The sequence below is a fragment of the Pelophylax lessonae genome, assembly GCF_965119305.1.
Source record: "Pelophylax lessonae genome assembly, contig: HAP1_SCAFFOLD_785, whole genome shotgun sequence".
In the NCBI taxonomy this organism is placed as follows: domain Eukaryota; kingdom Metazoa; phylum Chordata; class Amphibia; order Anura; family Ranidae; genus Pelophylax; species Pelophylax lessonae.
In genome coordinates this window covers 9,843-33,462 of record NW_028119568.1, presented here as the reverse complement: position 1 = coordinate 33,462, position 23,620 = coordinate 9,843, and the positions used below count along the sequence as shown (strand labels likewise).

The following is a 23,620-nucleotide window of genomic DNA, read 5'->3' as shown; positions in this document are numbered from 1 at the left end:
GGCCTGACGTGGTGTCAATCTCTTGGCCTCAGAAAGGTAGGTCAGATTCTTGTGGTCCGTCAGGATGAGGACCGGAACCACCGAACCCTCGAGCAAGTGCCTCCATTCTTTAAGGGCCTGCATGATGGCCAATAACTCCCTGTCACCAATCTGATAGTTGCACTCCGCGGAAGACAGTTTCCGGGAGTAAAACCCACAAGGAAGCAGAGGACCCTCTGGTGTTCTACGCTGAGACAGAAGGGCGCCTACTCCCGTCTCAGACGCGTCCACCTCGAGGACAAAGGGCAACCCAGGGTTGGGATGCGACAGAATCGGAGCCGACACAAAGGCGGACTTTAGAGCCTCAAAAGCTCGGATGGCCTCGAGCGGCCAGACCTGGGAATTACTGCCCTTCCTGGTCAGATCCGTGAGAGGCTTGGCTAGCATGGAAAAGTCCCTGATGAACTTCCGAATAATAATTGGCGAAGCCCAAAAAGCGCTGCAGGGAGCGAAGACCACTGGGCTGGGGCCACTGTAAGACAGCCGAAACCTTCTCAGGATCCATGGAGAACCCCTCAGCGGAAATGATGTAACCTAAGAAGGTTACCTGGGATCGGTGAAATTCGCATTTCTCAAGCTTACCGAACAGCTTGTTCTCTCGTAACCATTGCAACACTCGTCTGACATCCAGAATGTGGGTCTCCATGGATTCAGAATATACCAAGATGTCATCCAAATAGACCACCACACACTGCTGCAACAGGTCACGGAAAACATCGTTGATGAATTCCTGAAAGACTGCGGGCGCATTGCACAACCCAAAGGGCATAACCAAGGATTCATAATGACCGGTCCTGGTGTTAAACGCGGTCTTCCACTCATCGCCCGCCTTGATCCTTACGAGGTTATATGCCGCCCTCAGGTCGAGTTTGGTAAAGACCGTGGCCCCTTTAAGGCGATCGAACAGCTCGGAAATCAAGGGTATCGGGTAAGCGTTCTTGATCGTGATGCGATTGAGACCCCTGTAATCGATGCAAGGCCTCAACTCACCGCCCTTCTTTTTCACAAAGAAAAATCCAGCCCCTGCCGGGGACGAGGATTTGCGAATGTGTCCGCGTGAAAGCGCCTCCTTCACGTACTCCTCCATGGCCTCATTCTCCGCTACCGACAGTGGATAGACCTTGCCACGAGGAGGAACGGCACCAGGTTGTAACTCGATGGCACAATCGTATGGGCGGTGCGGAGGTAGGGCAACCGCGCACACCTTATCGAATACATCCCGGTACTCCTCGTATTCAGGAGGCAACAGAGAGTCCGAGGAAGTACACAGCAACTTGACAGGCCCATGGATGCAACTAGCCCCACACTGTGGTGACCACGAGAGGATCTCGGCCGATCTCCAATCGAAAGTCGGATTATGCTTCTGGAGCCAGGGGTACCCCAAGACCACCGAGTAGTGTGGAGACGAAATAACCTGGAAGCAGACCGACTCTCTGTGAACGGCACCAATGGCTATCCCCACTGGAAGGGTCTCATGAGTCACGTGTGGCGGCAGAAGGGGTCTGCCGTCTATCGCCTCAAGAGCCAGTGGAGAACCTCGGGCCTGCAGAGGAATGGAATTGGCGGCAGCGAACACACTATCAATGAACAAACCACCAGCACCAGAGTCCACCAACGCCTGGGTCGTCACTGAGCCCCCGACCCAGGAGAGGACAACAGTGATCAGTGGTTTGTCAACACGGGAAACCGGGGACGAGGAGACTCCACCCAAGATCTGCCCCCGACAGGATCTCAGGTGCGAGCGTTTCCCGGACGGTTCGGACATGCCAACCGAAAATGCCCACCGAGACCACAGTACATGCATCGGCCCTCGCGTCTCCGGAGTACCCTCTCCCCCTCGGACAGGCGAGCAAAGCCCAGCTGCATGGGTTCATCCCCAGCCAAGTCATCCCCAGGAGGCACGGGTGGGACAGCAAAGGTAGGCGCCAATCTGTTAGGAGGCCTCCGCAGACTCTCCTTAAAGGAAGGTCTCTCCCTGAGTCTGGTGTCAATCAAAATCAGGAAAGAAATAAGAGACTCGAGCTCCACTGGTAGGTCCTTAGCTGCAACCTCATCCTTCAAGGCATCCGAGAGACCATGAGAGAAAGCAGCGACCAGAGCCTCATTATTCCAGCCCACCTCTGCTGCCAGGGTACGAAACTCAATGGCGTATTCAGCTACGGATCGTGAACCCTGTCTGATGGACATAAGGAGCTTCGCAGCAGAGGCAGCACGAGCCGGCACATCGAATACCCTCCGAAGAGAAGCAACAAAACCGGAAAACTCGGCAACCACCGGATTGTTGTTCTCCCATAAAGGGCTGGCCCAGGCCAAGGCCTTGTCCGAGAGCAGCGAAATTAAGAAGCCCACCTTTGATCTCTCAGTAGGAAAGGCATGTGGCAGCAACTCGAAATAAATGCCCACCTGGTTAAGGAAACCTCGGCACTGAGTTGGCTCTCCCCCAAAGCGCTGTGGAAGGGGGGCAGAACCGGACATACCCCGAAACACCGCAGGCGCAACAACAGGTGTCGGGGTAGACTCTGGCGCAACAACCGGAGCGGCAGTAGGAGCGGGCCCAGGAGCGACAACCGACCCATCGGCAACGGGAGCGAAATGAGCCGTGCGTTCAAGCAGGATTTGCAACGCCACGGCGAACTGACCCAACAGGTGATCCTGCTGATCAAGTCTGGCAACCAGCGTGGGTAGCGAGGATGGCCCTGTACCGTCAGAATTCATGGCTTGGTCCTAATGTCACGGAACCATGAACCAGACGTACAACAACAGATGAGTGAAAATAAGAAGGCTTTATTGAAAATCAAGCTGTAAAGCAAAAGTCCAAACGGATGTCAAAACCGAAGCAGAGTCTTTGCGAAGCCAGAGGTCAGGAGCCAGGAGGGTAGTCAGACGAAGCCAGGATCAGGAACCAGCAGGGTAGTCAGACGAAGCCAGGATCAGGAACCAGCAGGGTAATCAGACGAAGCCAGGATCAGGAACCAGAAGCAGCAGCAGTCTTAGAAGCATGTGAACACAGGAGGACCAAGCAGGGAACTGAAGCCACAGACCTCCTATATATATGAGCTAGGCATCCAGCTCCTCCCAGTGGGAAGGAGGAGCCGCAGAGTGGGAGGCTACAAGAAACCCAGAAACCAAGATGGCCGCCAGCACATGTCAAACGAAGGAGAACAGCAAGAAGGTAAGACCATGACAATTACATACTCCTGACCTCTGCACTATATTCTCTGTGTTGTACCAAACATACACCTGACCCCTGCACTATATACTCTATGTTGTACATTACGTACTCCTGACCCTGCACTATATACTCTATGGTTTACATTACATACTCCTGACCCCTGCACTATATACTCTCTATTGTACATTACATACTCCTGCACTATATACTCTGTTGTACATTACATACTCCTGACCCCTGCACTATATACTCTGTTGTACATTACATATTCCTAACCCCTGCACTATATACTCTGTTGTACATTACATACTCCTGACCCCTGCACTATATACTCTATGGTGTACATTACATACTCCTGACCCCTGCACTATATACTCTATATTGTACATTACATACTACTGCACTATATACTCTATGTTGTACATTACATACACCTGACCCCTGCACTATATCCTCTATATTGTACATTACATACACCTGACCCTGCACTATATACTCTGTTGTACATTACATACTCCTGACCCCTGCACTATAAACTCTCTGTTGTACATTACATATATATGACCCTGCATTATATACTTTATGTTGTACATTACATACTCCTGACCCTGCACTATATACTTTGTACTCTATGTTGTACATTACACACTCCTGCACTATATACTCTATGTTGTACATTACATATTTCTTTTTTGTAAATTCAATGTTTATTGAGAAAGGAAAAAGGGCATACAATATAATACAGCACAACAGAGCATATTGATAAATGTCAATAACTGTAAGTGGAAATGTAGTGGGTCAGGGAACAAGCATAAAACAATGACACACGTGTAGCCTTGTGCTCCCAGACCGCTATAGTAGTAAATGGAGGTTCAAAAAGGAAAGTGGGCTATGGTGCGTAGTTCAACCAGGCAGCGCCTCCCCTCCACCGGCATCTCTCAAATGGCCGGTCTGGTAGGAAGAGGAGGAACCAAGCTGACCTTCCAGGCACCCTGCAGCCATAACAACATAGGAAGAGTAGAAATGCCCAGGGGGGGGGTAGTTTTCCATATGGGGGAAGAGCAGAAAGAGGAGAGAAGAGAGGGGAGGAGAAGTCAGCAGGGGAGAGGGGTGAAAATTGGTACAAGAGGGGGGGGTAAGGGGGAAAGACAGGATGGGAGAGGGATGACCAACCCCAGCGCCGCAGACCCGTCAAGCGATCAGGTCTTTGTATTCATCGGAGAAGCTAAACTCATGCCAGTAGTACCATCGCTTGAGGAACCCTTCACGTGACCCCCGTGCAGTCGCCACCAGATCTTCCATTTCATTAATATGCGCTACTTTTCTCAACCACAGTGCCACCGTGGGGGGCTGTGACTGTTTCCAGAGAAGAGGAATGCAACTCTTGGCGGCCGTGAGTAGGAGCGGCAGGATCGACTTCCGGTAAGATGAGCGTGGAAAGCTATTGTGGTGGAGGAGGAAGAGTGCGGGATCCAGAGTGAGGGGATGGTCCGTGAACTTTTGCGAGACGCGCAGCACCTCCCCCCAGAAGAGGCGAAGGCGGCTGCACGACCAGAAGATGTGAAGAAGGGACCCCACCTCTTCCCCACAGCGCCAGCAAAGGTCAGAGCAAGAGGGGAACATCCTGTGTAACCTGGCCGGGGTGAAATACCATCTGGTCAGGAGCTTGTACCCGGATTCCTGATATTTGGAGCACGTAGAGGTCTTGTAGGTAAAGAAGAAAATACGTTCCACCTGAAGATCGGACAGAGAGAGCCCCAAGTCTTTTTCCCAACGGGTCAAGAATAGGGGTCTGAAGGCGGGCTCCGGGGCCGTCAGGAGCTTATACAGCAAAGAGATCGTGTGGCGCAACGGAGAATCCGACGAACAGAGTTCCTCAAAGGGAGTGAGACGCCGCATAAAGGAGGCCGCCGGTGGCAGGGAGCACAGGAAATGAGCTAGCTGTATCTTGTGCCAGAAGGACAAGGTTGAAAAGGTGCTATGCGAGAAGAGAGCCCGCCTAGAGACCCATTGTCCGTTGCGAACGAAATGTCTGGCCTGATAAAGGCCCTTGGTCTTCATGACAGACCCGGGGTGAAGTCCCGATTGTCGAGCACCGGAAACAGAGGGGAAGGCAGAGTCGCCATGACGCCATCCCTGAGCATCCTACGCCCCAGTCCCAGCGTGGCCCCAATGGTCGGGTGGTCCACAGCCCATCTAGGCAATGCGGAAATGCCCCAGAATAGGGATTCCGGTGGGGAGTCTCCAATGCCCCGTTCAATGCGCACCCATTGTTTCAGGGAGCCATGCACATGCCAATCCAAGACCCGGGCAAGATGACAGGATGCGTAGTACATCGTTGCGTCTGGAAAGGCCATGCCGCCACTCAGCTTGGGCATGCGAAGAACCCGCAACGCCAATCGTGGGGGACTTCGGAGCCAAAGAAATCTACGAAAGGCTTCGTTAATCTTCCGGAGGAAGGCCTGTGGAATATAAATTGGCAGGGCTTGCAGTACATAAAGCAAACGGGGCATGACGTTCATTTTGATGATGTTACAGCGCCCAAACCAAGAGAACATACCCTTCTGCCAATCCTCTAGGTCTTTTCGAATACGCGCAAGGAGAGGTGGGAAGTTGCATTCGAAGACACGGTCAGGGCAGTTAGGAAGAAATACCCCCAAGTACTTGATGTGGGAAGAACTCCACTTAAAAGGGAAATCCCTCTGGAGAAGGCGCAGCGAGGGCGGGGGCATAGAGACCGGCAAGGCCTCCGACTTCTGGTAATTGATTTTGTACGAGGACAATGCCTCATAGGCACGGAATTCTCGGAGGAGATTAGGTAGGGAGAGGAGCGGTTTAGAGAGAAAGAAAAGAAGGTCGTCGGCGTAAGCCGCCACCTTCGGGGTGAGCGAGGGCGAGACCTCGATACCACCGATATCAGCATTAGCTCTTACCATGCGCAGAAAAGGTTCAAGAGTCAGGACAAATATCAGCGGGGACAGGGGGCATCCCTGTCGCGTTCCATTTGAGATATCCAAAGGACTAGAGAGCCTGCCGTTGACCTTGACACACGCCGACGGCCGGGAGTAAATTGCGCCGATCCAAGACATCATGCGCTCCCCGAGTCCAATGTGTCTCATAGTTTCCAGGAGGAAGTCCCAGTTCACCCGGTCGAACGCCTTTTCGGCGTCCGTCGAGAGAAGCAGCATGGGGGTCTTCCGGGCACATGTGACATGTAAGATGTTTAGAGCTTTCGTGGTGTTATCCCGAGCCTCTCGGGAAGGCACGAAACCCACCTGGTCGTCCTGGACCAATTGTGGGAGCAACGGAGCCAGGCGGGATGCCAAACATTACATATTTCTAACCCCTGCACTATATACTCTATGTTGTAAATTACATACTCCTGGGGGGCATGGCCTGAAGCTAGATATGAGCGGATGTGTGTGACCAGAGTTCTCCCGGCCCACATCTGATTCTGCTATCCTGCTACCACATAGTCGAGCGGTAACCCCCTCTGCCACCTACGGACACATCCCTGATACTCACCGCCCGACATGTCCCCGCCGAAGAAACCATCTGAGGCAGCAGCGAAACTAGATAAATTCCGGCGCCTAGAGGGAGGCGCGCATGCCCAAGATGGCGGACCGCCACCCTCCATTCCCGCCAGGGATCGATCAGGTTGCCATCCTTGCGGCCATCACTGATTGCAAAGCCTCTTTAACATCAAAAATAGAGGAAATCAAGATTGATATCTCCCTACTGTGACAGGATTTCCAGAAGCTGCGGGGGAGGGTGACAGAGGCAGAGGGACGCATATCCAGAGTGGAGGATGATCTCCCCCCAGTCCAGAATGCTGTTGAACAGGCCTCTAGAGACATTGCCTACTTATTACACAAGCAGGATGACCTTGAGAATAGGGTCCGACGCAACAATATTCATTTCATAGGATTGCCGGAAGACACAGAGGGGGCCTCTCCTGCTACCTTTCTGGAAGAACTCTTGGTTAAATCTTATGGTAGGGAGGCCTACTCTCAGGCTTTTGTTGTTGAAAGGGCGCATCGCATGCCAGCCAAGAAACCCCCTCCAGGTGTCCCCCCCTCGGGTCTTCATTGCACGCTTTTTGAACTTCAGAGACAGGGATGCGATTCAACCCCTATCATGAGAGCGAGGTACCATCCCTCTGAACAACCATCATATCCTGGCCTTCCCAAATTTTTCCGCTGAAGTCCAGAAACAATCCAGCCATTTCGGAGATGTTAAAAAGCGCCTCAGGACCTGCAACCTTTAAGTATTCTATGCTGTACCCTGCCAGGCTGCTTGTGATTTGCGAGGTCCACTTTTTTGAGGATCCAGATGCCGCCGTAGCCTGGCTGGACTGCTTGCCGTGAGTACCTCCTGTAATGCTTGTGCTCTACCCCATAACCTGCCTGGAGACTTTGCCCGGTCTGTACTTACCTGTCCCCCTGTGTTGCAATGCACCCCTTACATGGATCATGGACTATGAATATACATGGGGGAGCCTCGTGCCCATAACTTTCCCCTCTTCTACCCATGCTTTTGGTGATGGTGTGTTCTGTTCCGTGCCTCTCCCCGAACTCTAGGAATCCATCAGCTGCCTTGCGCCCTCAGTGTGACTGTGATTGTGGGGTTCAGAACCATCCTTTGTCTCCTTCCTTCTCCCCCCCCCCTTTCTTTCGTGTATGACCCCACACTTCCCTGCTCTACCTGGATCTTCCCCTAGACACTGCCCACCATGCTATGCTGGAACGTTCCCTTGCTTATTGGCCGGGAGGCCACTCTGCCCGCATAAGGAATTGTGTTCCTTCCCACAGGAATCTGCTCACCAACATGTCCCGACCCTGGGACTACTCTTTGGAGATTGTTCACCCCCTGAACTCACAGCTCTTCCACCCACCTTTGGGGTCCTATTTTACTGCTGGGCCACCCATGGGTGCTTGGTCCTGTTGTCCTACTTTTTTCATTTTTCTTTTGTACCTGGTTTTGGGTTTTATGCCCACACAAGTTGGGGTGTGTGTTGGGCTGGGTGGGGGGTTGGGATAACTGTTTTTGAGTTTTGTACTACATCTTTTGTCTACCTTTGTTACTACTGTCATACATTGTATTGTTCATTTGCCATGGTATCATGCTTTGGGTTATGCACTGCGGGTGTGGGCTGTGCTTGTCCTGGGATATATTGATCCTCCTATGCCACCAGATTCTACTATCCATGTGATATGGCTCCGTTAACCATACTCGCCTGGAACGTACGCGGCCTACGAGATAAAGTTAAACAATCTGTTGTATTTTCCTACCTCAAGGAGCAGAGGGCGGTTATTGTTGCCCTGGTGGAGACTCATGCTGAGGGTAACCTGTTGAGCGCCCTACGCCATCCATGGGTAGGGTGGTCCTTCCACGCGTCACACTCCTCATATTCCAGGGGTGTCACACTGCTCATATCTCGGTCTGTGGTCTTTGATACTCAAGAGGTGGTGACGGACCCCTAGGGCAGGTATATCTTTGTGTCTGGTAGGATAAGTGGGCACGCAATCCTTTTACTGGCCTTGTATGTACCTCCTCCTTTTAGTGCTGTGCTCCTGGCTGAGGGAATGGCTTTCATGTCTAGGTTTCCATCCCTCCCTGCTATATGGATGGGTGACTTTAACATGGTATCTGTAACAGATCCCCAATACTTGGACCAAGTATTTCTGTCTTAGGTCTCCAGAATCTCACGTGGTGCAGTGACCTGGCCCCTCAATTCCCCCCCAAACATCAACCGAAGCTTGATGAAGGGTAAAACAAATGACACTTTATTCACCAACTCACTTTCAATATATACAGTCTCATGAGTTTGATTTCATTAACATATGCAAATGTAATTGTATACAGAACATAGTTAACCACTTGCCGACCGCCGCACGACTATCTACGTCGGCGGTCAGCCCCTCACAGGCAAACTAACGTAGGGCTATGTTGGGGGCGTGTCCTAAGATGGCGCCGGGAGCAGACGTGCTGTAACTGAGCTCCCGACTCCGGCGTCTGATCCTTTGACTGTGACTCACCCAGGTTGATTCCCCTGCTTGGTCCCTGCTCGGTCCCCTGGTTTTCGGCTGCGTCCACAGTCTGGTGTCGGTCTGGGGTCTGGTGTGGGTCTCCGGAGCGTGGGCGGCAAGGGGATAGCTGGACGCCGGACTGTCCGGTTGTCGGCTGTGTCAGCGGCCGCGGGCTGTGTGCGGGCTGTTTCCGGCTGCCCTGGAGGTCTGTGTGGCTCGTCCGCTCCTTCGACCCTCCATGCTGCTTCTCCTTCATCCCTCTTTCATCCCTCCTTCGTAGCCGCCCTGAGGAACTGGAAGCCGGAAGCCGGATCGCTGTGGTGTTGGCTGAGACAGGGGTGGCGGGACTGACTGGAGCGGTGTGAGCTGCCGCGGTGTACGTCCTCTGAATTAGACGGCTGGTGTGCTGAACAACTCCCTTGTGGCTCAGCTGGCAGGATCCTTCCCCACTGTATTGTACCAGGTAAAGAGGAGCAGGCTTGGTTAGGAGTCATTTGAACTATTTGCACTGGCTGATTTTCCTATCCCCCCCCTGAGGAAACTGATAAGCTGGATCCTATCTGGATCCTATCTGAGAAGACTGCTTGAAGGGAACCTTGAAGGGAAGCACACACTTCACTGCATATTGCCAGCCTGCCACACCAACTATCCTTTACTATCTTTTACTCTCTGGGCACAGAATATGTTCATGCGGTATTTGACATACACGACATAAACAACCTATATAACAAATTTAACAAATTTACCATAGCAGACTGAAACCAGGACTGGATGGACTTAAACCTCCTGAATCCCTTTTTTCTCTGGGGGAAGGAATGCCCAAAAATAAAGGGGGTGTACAGACACGCCGTGCAGTTGTGACATCACTGTCTAAGTCTACGGTAACCATGGCGTCTCAGACTGACCAAACAACAGTGACCAGGGATGCAGAAATACCCGCAAGTTTAGAGACACTTATGCATGCCATAGTAGACTGTAAGACAGCCTTGACCTCTAAAATTGATTGTGTACAAACAGATATAGGACTTATCCGTAAAGATATGGATAATTTTCGAGATAGAGTCACCGAGATGGAAATGCGAGTTTCAGAAGTAGAAGACACACAGAAAGGTTATAACTCGGATGTTCAGCTGCTCAAAGCCAGGGTTAAGCAGCTGGAAATACGAGCAGAAGATGCAGAAAACCGCAATCGTAGGAATAACTTACGGAATATAGGTCTTCCGGAGGGGTCCGAGGGTGCAAACCCGGTGACCTTTATTGAACACTTACTTCCGACCATTCTTCCAGAAGCTAAATTTTCTGCTTTTTTTTCAGTGATACGTGCACATAGGATACCAGGGAAGCGAGGACCTCCTGGCTCTCCTCCACGCACCTTTATTTTGAGGTTCCATCATTACGGTGACCGAGACAGTGTGTTACGAGCAGCCCGCTCTCAGGGTGAAGTGAAATACGAGGGTAGTAAACTTTTTATTTTTCCAGATTATTCGGTTGAAACACAGCGTCAGAGGAAGTCATTTGATCAAGCCCGTTCTAAGTTAAGAGAAAGGGGGTTGAAATATAGTACCCTGTTCCCAGCTAAATTGCGGGTACAAGATGGTGAACATGTGCGTCTCTTTTCTTCCCCAAAAGAGGTATTATCCTGGCTTGAGACATATAAACAAGACTGAAACTGAACCCTTTTTTTTTTTTTTTTTCTTTTTCCTCTTGGTCTGTCATAGTTTGCTTGCCCAAACTTTACACGATAGCTGGGTGAATCAAGATACAAGTTTTTCTTTTTTTTTTTTGTCCTTTTGAACGCCGGAGTCTTCTCCCCCCCCCCCTTTTTTTTTTCTTTCTTTTTTTTTTTTTCTCCTAAGGGGGGGGGGGTAATATAGCGCCTTTTTTTGACACTTACCCCCTAGGGTGGACTATGAGGTCCGCGGTGGGTGGGATACAAACCCTCTCCAATTTTGGGGAGATGGGTGGGGTGGGGGGGATGGGGATGTTTGAATCATTACTCTGTTATTGTATTTACTGTATTTTTCAGTTTTTTTTTTTTTTTTTTTTATATACTGTTATTATGTTGTATACATTGTTTTTTGAGTGGATATGGAATCTTTAAGGGTGATTTCTTGGAACACTAGAGGTTTGAATTCCCCACAGAAACGCTCTTTAGTGTTTCAATATTTAAAAGCGTTTAATCCCCACATATGTGTCCTGCAGGAGACTCACTTGTTGGGCACTCGAACGCTGGCTCTTAAGAAACCGTGGGTTGGGCATCATTACCACTCTACGTTTTCTACGTATGCTCGTGGAGTCAGCGTTCTTATCCACAAGTCTCTCCCGTTCAGACTAATGGGTCTTTCCCTGGACCCGGATGGACGATTTGTTTTGCTCAATCTGCAGATATCATCTTTTACTTTATTGCTGGTAGGGTTATATATACCTCCGCCGGCCTCAATCAGGCTGTTATATAAAATTTTTAAAGAAATTGCAAAATATGAGAATGATAATATACTCATTGTGGGTGATTTTAATATGGTCCCAGATCCGAACATGGATAGAATGACTGGAGATTCTTCCACTAGATCGGATCTTGCTGAATGGGCTGAGATCTATGGGTTGACAGACCTATGGCGTTGGTACCATCCCCATGCTAGGGAATATACCTGCCATTCCGCCACTTATAAAACCTTTTCTCGAATTGACTTAATGTTTGCAAGTGGGTCATTACTATCTCGGGTGCGGGAGATTCGGGTTCTTCCTCGTGGGATCTCCGACCACGCCCCACTTCTCTTAAAAATGGAATTATCTGGTAACCCCTCTCATAGATTATGGCGCTTATCCAGATATTGGATCGCTGATTCTGATATAAACCCTTTAGTCGAACCCCAGATAGCGGCCTTTTGGGAGATAAATCCGGGCACGTCATCAGTGGCTATGGTCTGGGACGCTTTTAAGGTTTGCACCCGGGGGTATTATCAGACAGCTATTGGGAAGATCCAACGATATAGGCGAACAAATCTATTGCAAAAAGAAAAGGAAGCTAGAGATATGGAAAATCTATATGTCCAAACTAAAGACCCCACTCATTATATACGATTTCAATCCTTGACTAGGGAGGTAATGGGAATACGCACAGCCCTTACACAGAAAAAACTGCTTTCTCAAGCCCAACATATTTTCGTACATGGAGAGTATAACGGTAAAATGCTGGCGCAAATTTCTAGGGAACAGACAAGTGGGTATAGTATAGCACATATTCAGGATCAATCAGGTACTCTTCACTCTAATCCAGAAACTATTAATCACAACTTCACTGATTATTACCGGGCCCTATATAATACTAAGGTTAATTATTCAGGAGATGAACTCGATCATTATCTACAGGCAGTGGACTTTCCAGTCTTAACTGATAGAGATAGGGCCAAATTAGACGCCCCTATTACTCTTTTGGAGATCCAGGAAGTGGTGGCCTCCCTAAAACCCGATAAAACACCAGGACCGGATGGAATTCCTGTTGAATTCTATAAGGCCCATATGGACCTTTTGGGCCCGTATTTATTAGCCACTCTTCTAGGATCTCTAAAGGATGGGAAACTCCCTAAAACAATGAGCGAAGCGGTTATTGTTGTGATCCCTAAACCAGGGAAGGACCCATCACTATGTTCATCATACAGACCTATCTCTTTATTAAATGTTGATGGGAAGATCCTTTCAAAAGTCTTGGCCAATCGACTTAATAGTGTTATTACAGGATTGATCCATCCGGACCAAACTGGATTCATACCTGACCGGGGTACTGATATCAATATCCGGAGATTGTTCACACATATGGCCTTGGCGTCGGGGGGGGGGGAACAGGTGTGGTCGCCTCCCTCGACGCCGAGAAAGCTTTCGATTCTGTTGAGTGGCCATTTCTCTGGAGGATCCTATCTAGCTTCGGGTTCGGCCCTAATTTTGTCTCATGGATTAAGCTTCTCTATGAGAACCCTACGGCTAGAGTCCGTACTAATACATCTCTATCGGATAAATTCCCTCTACTGAGGGGTACCCGACAGGGATGTCCGTTATCCCCAGCCTTGTTTGCCTTGGCTTTGGAGCCGCTAGCGATTATGTTGCGAGCGGACCCACAAGTCCGAGGCATTAAGGTGGGGGTCATTGAAGAGAAGTTGTCTTTATATGCAGACGACACCTTGATCTATTTGGCGGATGCTTCCACATCATTACATAGGGCCCTACAATTATTTGACATCTTTGGTCGTTTTTCAGGTATAAATATTAATTGGTCTAAGTCCGTCCTCTTTCCACTACACCCATCGATATCTTTAATTGATACTCATACACCGTTGAAATGGGTACAGGATATGGTGTACTTAGGCATCAAAGTGGGTCCAACATTGGAGGTATATCAGCAAAATAACATTGACCCTTTAGTTTTACAATTAAATAAAAAGTGTGCGTCTCGGCGCATGCTTCCCTTGTCCCCCGTTGGCAGAATTAATTTAATAAAAATGAACTATCTTCCGAAATTTCTGTATCTTTTTCGTAACTCCCCCATTGATATGACTAGAACCTTTTTTTCGAGATTAGATAGTATTGTAACAACTTTTGTATGGGCCGGGCGTACTCCACGAGTCGCAAGACGCACGCTATATCTTCCTCTTGCAAGAGGAGGTTTAGCGCTTCCTAACTTTAAATTGTATTTTTGGGCGGCTGTCCTGGTGACGGTCCGGTGGTGGTTCTCCCAGCCCAAAACTAACTCTGCAGTTACACTAGAAGCAGCACTACTGGGTTCATATGCGGCCCTTATTAATCTTGTTTTTCGGGGGGAACAGGCACATCCTCAAATAACCAGTCTGATGAAGACTGTCCTGCGGATATGGACTCGGGCGCGGGTGATATATAACACACCATTGCATATATCCCCCCACACTCCGTTGTGGGGTAATCCTAATTTAAAACATTTATATCATCTCCCTGATCCACAGTTATGGGCTGCTAGAGGGATTGTGACTATGAAACATGTTATTAAAGATGGAAGACTTCAAGGCTTTAATGCTCTTCAGTCCACCCATTCATTACCTCCCACCATGGGGTTTCGTTACCGCCAGCTTAGTCATGCTATGCGGGCTCAGTTCCAAGGCCCTGTTGTCCTGGAATCAGACCCCTTGGAGAAAATGTTAACTTTTAAGGTAATAGGGAAATCTCTCTCTGCTATATACTCCATACTCTCAACAGATCATAGTCAGTCCCCTGAGAAAACCTATAATAAATGGAAGGAGGACATTCCAGATCTGACTATTGAAGAGTGGGAGGACTCGGTTAATAATTATATCCCCTCAATGATAGCAGCTAGGGACAGATTTATACAACTCAAATTCTTACATAGAGCATATTATACGCCGCAACGTCTTGCCAGGATATACCCCACGAAAGATCCTTTGTGCATTAGATGTGGGCATGAAATAGGTACATTCTTACATGTTGTTTGGTCGTGCCCTGACCTGGCAACCTTTTGGAAAGAAGTGACAGACACTATTGGCGAAATCTTTGACATCATGATTCCTTTGGACCCAAAGGTAACTTTATTGAGTAACCTTACAGAACTGGCTGGGGACAAATATGCTAAAATGTGCATTACATATACCCTGTTTTATGCCAGGAGAGAAATCCTTTTGCGATGGAAGTTACCCGAACCTCCCACCCGATTATCCTGGATAGCTGCCGTTACTAAGACACTTCCATTCTACCGTTTTACATACGGTAGTAGGAATTGTCCAAAAAAATTTGATAAAGTCTGGTCAGCCTGGATCGACGCTGTAGGTGAGCCGAGGTCACCTGTTCCATAATGATATAAGTAGGCACTTATTATTATAATTAATATTTCTTTTTTTTTTTTTTTTTCTTCTCTCCTTGTTTCTAAACTGGTTTATTGATATTCCCCTTCCCTCCCTCTCCCTAAGAAAATTTTTTTTTTTTTTTTTTTTTTGTTGTGTGTGTGTTAGTAGGTATGGATAATATTATTTCTTGTGCAGAGTAATGTATTGTATTGGAATATTTGTGTTGTTTATATGTGTAACAATAAAATAAAAATTTAACTGTTAAAAAAAACGTAGGGCTATGTTGCTTGCTTGTGAGGGTCTAGGGACCCCCCCGCGCGTGTGACCAGCGGACCCGATGTCCGCCGGCCACTCAGCGATCGGCGGGGGAGAGGGAGAATGTCAGGCAGCTTGTGTAAACAAGCCACCTGTCATTCTCCTCGCTGTAAAGACACTGATCACATGGATCTACTATGTAGATCCGTTGATCAGTGTCCTTACAGCTCAAGCCACAGCCAATCACAGTAGAAAGCACGCCCCTAGGGACACACACAGCCCCTCCCTCCCAAATAAAGTTAACCCCTTCACTACCAGTGTATTTTTACAGTAACAGTGCATATATATAGCACTGATTACTGTAGAAATGTCACTGGTAAGCCCAAAAGTGTCAAAAATGTCAGTCAAGGGTCCGATCTGTCCGCCGCAATGTCGCAGTACCGCAAAAAAATCGCAGATCGCCGCCATTACGCGTTAAAAAAAAAAACAACAAAAATGAGAAAAATCTTTCCCTTTGTTAGTAAACGCGATAACTTTTGCGCAAACCAATCAAAATACGCTTTTTGCGATTTTTTTTTTTTTTACCAAACATAGGTAGCATAAAACAAATTGGCCGAAAATGTTAAAAAATTTAGATTTTTACATTTTTTTGGGGGGAATTTCATATAAAAAAATGTGAAAAATATTGCTATTTTTGCAAAATTGACGCTCTTTTTTTGTTTATAGCGCGTGATCAAAAAATCGCACAGGTGATCAAATACCACCAAAAGAAAGCTCTGTTTGTGGGAAAAAAAGGACGCCAAATTCGTTTAGATACAGCGTCGCGCGACCGCGCAATTGTCCGTTAAAGTCACGCAGTGCCGAATCGCAAAATACCCCCTGGTCGGAATGGGGGTAAAATCTTCCGGGGCTTAAGTGGTTAACATACCTTGGCCTTCTGGAAAGAGACAATAGGTGAATGAGACTGCAACATTATCATAATTAATTCACCAAACAACAAGCCCAAAACATAGCCGGATACACATTCCTAGAAGTGTGAACACACTCCACCTCTAAACAGATGAAAGCAGAAGACATAGGCTCTCAGACTGCCCGTCTCCAGTTTCAACACACCTCATTATAACTTAAGTGTCAATTCACATCCCCCAAGTATACTAAAGCTGAGTCTTATGTCATTAGCATTTGTTTAGTCTCTCATGGTGTGAAGTCCTTTGTTGTAATATGCAGCTTAGGCCCAAAGTCTGTGTCGCTTGGGGTGACAGGGACTTGAATTCAAAGTAACAGTACTCCAAGGGTCCCCCAGCATACCACCCCAACCAGAGCCGCGCTCCCCTAAAAGCCAGGGCCATAGTCCTTGGGCAGGAGGCTGGCCTCCCCACTCCTCCAGTAACCCGTGATGAATGTCCCAGCAAATTGGTGTTCGTCACAGTATCCAACCCCTGTCTGGATAGGATGGGTCCGCCCGACTCCCCAGTCTACCCTGATAGAGTTACCCGATTTCACAGACTGCTTAGTAGTTTTCAACTCCTAGACTCCTGGAGGTGCCTGCATCCCAACATTACTGAGCGTACTCCTGTTTCTCGGCCACCCATTCCACCATGTCCAGAATAGACTCCATCTGGATCTCCCAGGCCCTTTTGCCCACACTCTGCGGTGCTCGTTTTGGACCACGTCTGCTGTCAGATCATACCTCGTACTTAATAGGGCTGTCCCCGTTTACCGACCCTCAACAACATCATTGGCGTCCCTGACATTGACTCATTGACCGCTGAATGGGACTTTTTCTTTAGTGCTAACGTTGACTCTGCGATCCCCTCTGCTGTGTGGGAAACCTTCAAGGGACAAGCCCGACTGCTTTTTTCTTCGCGCATTGCCAGGCACAAATGGGCGTCGAGGGCTGACCTGCCACAAGCCGAGCCACAACTTGCTGACTTAGAAACCAGATATGCCCAGTCTCCCTCGTCGGACTTACTGTCCCAACTCCATCTCCAAACTCAGGCCCTAGATCATCTTTGCCAGGAACAGGCTAATCGCAAGTTATTTTTCAGCAGACAATGGGTGTTTGAACATTAGGGGCGTGCGGTCAAATTGTTGGCATACTTTGCACACATGGACGCTAGAGCCCCTGTGGTAATCTCACTTCACTCCTTGGTGTTGGGGGACTCGTCGGTTCCATCGGCCATGGCAGAGGTGTTTGCCTCATACTTCAGTGAGGTATACTCCTCCAAGGTTGATTATGATCCGTCTGATCTTGCCAGGCTGCTGGATACCCTCGAGTTTCCCACGCTGACTCCTGCGCAGATTGAGATGCTCAAGGCCCCTATCTCGGTTGATGAGATAGTCGTTGCTATCTCGTGTTTCGCGAGGGCTAAGGCTCCTGGTTCTGATGGCCTACCAATGGAGTTTTACTACCATTTCTCTGAGACCATGGCGCCTCGTTTGCTCGGGGTGTATGAGGCAGCATTTGATGCAGGTACATTGCCTGACTCAATGCGCGAGGCTTTGATCGGACCCGCTACCCGGAGTCCTACAGGCCTATCTCTTTGCTTCATAACGATATCAAAATTCTAGCCAAGATACTTGCCTTGAGGCTCAACACGGTGATCCTCTCCCTCATACACTCCGACCAGATGTGCTTCATGCCAGCTAAAAACACAGCTTTTAATACCAGACGTTTGTTCATGAACCTTCAAGCCGCCCACGATTGTGTGGGCACAATTGTCGTGGTGACACTGGACGCTGTGAAAGCCTTCGACTCAGTTGAGTGGCTTTACCGATGGCAATGCCTTCCCAGATTCAGATTCAGTCCTTTTTTTGTTAAATGGTTTACTATCCTGTATAACCAACCGCGAGCCCGGGTGGTGGCTAACGGTTGGACATCCCGGCCGTTCCCCCTGTCCCGTGGCACACGACAGGGTTATCCCATCTCCCCATTGTTGTACACGCGGGCGGTATAGCCCCTCGTGATGACCATACGTTCAGACCCGGGTATACGCGGTTTACGTCGAGGGGACCTCAAGGAACGCATTGGACTTTACGCGGATGACATGTTACTATACCTGGCGGATCCAGGTCCCTCCCTGCAGCGAGCCCTTCTTGTGATGCAGCAATTTGATAACTTTTCGGGCCTGTCAGTCAACTGGGATAAGTCTCTTATCCTTCCCCTTGACAGTTTTCCTCCGTCGGCGGACCAGGTGGCTCTCCCCCTGTCCCGGATTGCCACATTCAAGCACTTGGGTGTGCATGTAACCAGGTCTCTCCCTGACTATATTCCCTTAAATATTGAACCTCTATTTGATCTGGTCAAGATATTATCTTGCGGCTCATTTGTCCCATTTCTTTCACTTGGACAAACGGGACTCGGACAGGTACGTGGCGTTGGTTTGTTGCGGAGAGGAATCGTGGCTCCCATACCCATTCTGTGATCTACTTCGGGGAGTTGGCGGCTCTCCGGCGTCTGCTGCCCGTGGCGGTCTTTTGTTCCAACACAGACGGATCTGGGACTTGGCGATATCCAAAACCGGGGACACTGGGTTCCACTCAATGACTCCCCTGTGGCGCAATCGTCACTTACCAGAACTTCTCCATATTTCTGACCCGGGTATCTGGCTTGCCAAGGGTATTTATTTACTATCACATGTCATCTCAGGTGGTGCCATCAATCCGTTTCCCCAGGATCAAGAGGAATTTCAGCTCCCGGCCTCTATGCGATTTTACTACATGCAGGTCACCCATGCCCTTCGGGTTCAATTTATTAACAAACCCCCTGCTTTACCCTCAGTTGAGCTACTGGACGTGCTTAGAGGTCAGGACCACCACAAACTAATTTCCCAACTGTATGATATACTGGGTACCAGGCAGACGACCAACCTGGCGTATGGTGTTCGGGGATCCTGGGTGGGGGATGTTGGGGAGCTGGAGGAGGAAGACTGGTGTGATGCATTGGAGGCCTGCACCTTTGTGTCCCTGAAACTGTCGGATCGGCTCACATAAATCTATATCACCCACAGATCGTACCTCACTCTGGTGAGGATGGCCAGCTTTGACTCCTCTCGCTCCTCGGCGTGCCCCAGATCTGTGCGCTCCCCGGGTACGTTTGGACATATGCTATGGCACTGCCCGGACGTGTAGGGTTTCTGGACACAGGTTGTCCAGTTCCTCCATGACCGCATGGGCTGCCCGGTCTCCCTGGATTCTAAAATGTGCATCCTTGGGATTTTCCCCGATGAAGACATAGATAAATATACACTCCACTTTCTCAGTGAAACTCTGTTCACCGCTAGGAAATTGATAGCCCTAAAGTGGATGCAGCCATCTCCACCCACCCTGTCTTCCTGGTTAGCAGCTGTCAATGCCACTCTTCCATATAAAAAGGTCTTATATGCTAATAGAGGATGTCCAAGACAATATAATAAGATTTGGGACAGATGGCTCGAAGCCCCTGCCACATGCACCTCCTGATCACGGCTGTTTGGTTTAGTGGCGGCTTGCCCTTACTGTGCCCTTGGGCTCTCTCCCGCACCCGCAGTGCGTGCTTAGCTTGTTGTTCTACAATTGTTGGATTGATACTGCATTATCCTGCTGCAGGCCTGTGTTGCTGGTATTACCAATCTTTCTCGATCATGGTGCTCCCCCCAGTGTTCCTCAGGACGGGGGGGGGGGGGGGGGCTGCAATATTATATGCCTGTTTGACCTTACTTTCTGTACCATTGGTTTCAGTAATGTTTTCAATGACAGTGATTGTCCCTTTTTTCTGCTTTTGTTATGTACCTAACTCAATAAACGTTTGTTTGTTTAAAAAAAAAAAATATTACGTACTCCTGACCCCTGCTCTATATACTCTATATTGTACATTACATACTCCTGACCCCTGCACTATTTACTCTGTGTTGTACATTACATACTCCTGACCCCTGCACTATATACTCTATATTGTACATTACATACTCCTGACCCCTGCACTATATACTCTATGTTGTACATTAAGTACTCCTGACCCCTGCACTATATACTTTATGGTATACATTACATACTCCTGACCCCTGCACTATATACTCTGTATTGTACATTACATACTACTGCACTATATACTCTATGGTGTACATTACACACTCCTGACCCCTGCACTACATTACACACTCCTGACCCTTGCACTATATACTCTATGTTGTACATTACATACACCTGACCCCTGCACTATATACTCTATGTTGTACATTACATATATATGACCCTGTACTATATACTCTGTTGTACATTACACACTCCTCACCCCTGCACTATATACTCTGTTGAACATTACATACTCCTCACTCCTGCACTATATACTCTATGACTATGTTGTACATTACATATATATGACCCTGCACTATATACTCTACGTTGTAAATTACGTACTCCTGACCCTGCACTATATACTCTGTTGTACATTACATACACCTGACCCCTGCACTATATACTCTATATTGTACATTACATACACCTGACCCTGCACTATATACTCTATGTTGTACATTACATACTCCTCACCCTGCACTATATACTCTATGTTGTACATTACATACTCCTCACTCCTGCACTATACACTCTATGTTGTACATTACATATATGTGACCCTGCTCTATATACTCTGTTTTACATTACATACTCCTGACCCCTGCACTATATACTCTGTTGTACATTACATGCTCCTGACCACTACACTATATACTCTATGTTGTACATTACATACTCCTGATCCCTGCACTATATACTCTATGTTGTACATTACGCACTCCTGACCCCTGCACTATATACTCTGTTGTACATTACATGCTCCTGACCACTGCACTATATACTCTATGTTGTACATTACATACTCTGGACCCCTGCACTGTATACTCTATGTTTTACATTACATACTCCTAACACCTGCACTATATACTCTATGTTGTACATTACATACTCCTGACCCCTGCACTATATTCTCTATGTTGTACATTACATACTCCTGATTTCTGCTCTCTCCCCTCTACCCACTGCTATATATATACACATAATTCAAAACAAACAGGTGCTGCGCCAGAAAAATAAATAGTGAATATGTCTGTCATAGCTGTTTATTAAAATCAATATACTCACAAACAGCCACTTGGAGTCATGCTTGTAACAATAAGATTGCACGGCTGAGAGGATACACCGAGCAGCAGAGAAGGCTCCGCCCCCTATACGCGTTACGTCTAAGCCTATTGGGCGCTGACTTGCACAATAATATACACATAATATGGATTCTCTTTTGTTACACCCATTTTATACCAGCTGGACATTTTATATCGGTAGATAGTGAGTAGGTGTCCCACACATCAAGGCGTGACCTGGCGTAGGTCCAGACTGAGGCTGCCATTTACTATCATACAGCAGGTCTTGACTTGATGTGTGGCTCCTGGGACACCTAGTCACCCTCTACCATTTACTAGTTACCTTGAGGGGGGAATTGTAAGATCCTCAGAGACAAAGCTGTCTGACGTGATGAGTCCTGGTTTAGGGGAACCAATCTGCTGATGTCTAGTAATAATCTTTGTATTTCTATTTTAGTAGATGGACGGGAGATGAGGAAAACCTCAGAGGATTGTCTCACTTTGTCTCCAGACTGTAAAGTAGAAGATGAGGACATCACACAGTATAGTCCAGGAGAAAACCCGGCTACCTCAAATGTCCATCCGACACCACACAGTGTAGATGGACCATCATATTCCTCTTATCCTGAGGAACCTCAGACTGTGAGGGATGGTGCCAGACCATCATATTCCTCTTATCCTGAGGAACCTCAGACTGTGAGGGACGGTGCCGGACCATCGTATTCCTCTTATCCTGAGGAACCTCAGACTGTGAGGAACAGTGCCGGACCATTGTATTCCTCTTATACTGAGGAACCTCAGACTGTGGGGGATGGTGCCATCCTTCTAACACATAGGAGGTTTTGCTGTACTGAGTGCGGGAAGTGTTTTAAATCCCGTATTAATGAGCAAAAAAGGTCTCACATGGTAGAAAAGCCGTATTCCTGTGCTGAGTGTGGGAAATGTTTGTGTTCTAAATATGGTTTTAATTTGCATAAAATATCTCACACGGGGGAGAAGCTGTTTTCCTGTTCTGAGTGTGGGAAATGTTTTTCACTAAAGTCTCATCGTAACAGCCTTCATAGATCTCACATGGGGGAAAAGCCGCATTCCTGTCCTGAGTGCGGGAAATGTTTTTCTTATATGTCCAGTCTTTTAATTCATCAGAGATCTCACATGGGGGAGAAGCCGTATTCCTGTCCTAAGTGCGGGAAATGTTTTTCACGGAAATCCAATCTTTACGCACATCAGAGAACTCACACGGAGGAGAAGCCATTTTCCTGTCCTGAGTGCGGGAAATGTTTTTTACGGAAGTCCAATCTTTACATACATCGGAGAACTCACACGGGGGAGAAACCGCATTCCTGTCCTGAGTGCGGGAAATGTTTTTCACATACGTCCAGTCTTTTCATACATCAGAGATCTCACATGGGGTTGAAGCCGTATTCCTGTTCTGAGTGCAGGAAATGTTTTTCAGAAAAGTCCTCTCTTTCCAGACATCAGAGATCTCACACGGGGGAGAAGCCATTTTCCTGTCCTGACTGCGGGAAATGTTTTTCACGGAAGTCCAGTCTTTACACACATCAGAGATCTCACACGGGGGAGAAGCCGTATTCCTGTCCTGAGTGCAGGAAATGTTTTTCAGATAAGTCCAGTCTTTTCAGACATCAGAGATCTCACACGGGGGAGAAGCTGCATTCCTGTCCTGAGTGCGGGAAATGTTTTTCACGGAAGTCTCATCTTCGCACACATCAGAGATCTCACACGGGGAGAAGCCACTTTCCTGTCCTGAGTGAGGGAATTGTTCCTCACTGAAGTCCTGTCTTCCTGTACATCATGGGATCCCACGCAACCCTTGAGGTGTATGAGAGTGCCTTGAGTGCGGGAAATGTCTTCTATATGAATGTTGGTGGACATGTGGGGAAGAAGCACACCCTGATATACACCTCAGATATACTCCATGGCTGATCTTCATCATGTAAGAAACAGTTGATAAGGAGATGAGAGATGACCAGAGACATGGATGAAGTGTTGTCCCGTGTTGGCTTTTCATTGGCTGAGTAAATTGTGGGATGTAGAGTGGTAAGTAGAGCCGTGAAATGAAGGAATCACCTTCAGAATGTCTTGCTTGTCTGTGTGACGGTTACTGATAATGATATAGCGGGTTACAGAGCTAGAAGCTGTGAGATCCCATATATCTTTATCAGT

General features: G+C 48.1%; 1 protein-coding gene across 1 annotated transcript in view; it reads left to right on the top strand.

Moving 5' to 3' along the window:
- The window catches only part of LOC309544069 (uncharacterized protein), a 29,217-nt gene extending 5,973 nt beyond the window's left edge, over nt 1–23,244 (top strand). Inside the window, exons 8-9 of the mRNA XM_082276456.1 lie at nt 21,891–22,075; nt 22,679–23,244. Of these exons, the coding sequence (XP_082132582.1) occupies nt 21,891–22,075; nt 22,679–23,227 (734 nt within the window). The 3' untranslated portion in view covers nt 23,228–23,244. The remainder of the gene's footprint in view (nt 1–21,890; nt 22,076–22,678) is intronic.
- Nucleotides 23,245–23,620: the final 376 nt, after the last annotated feature.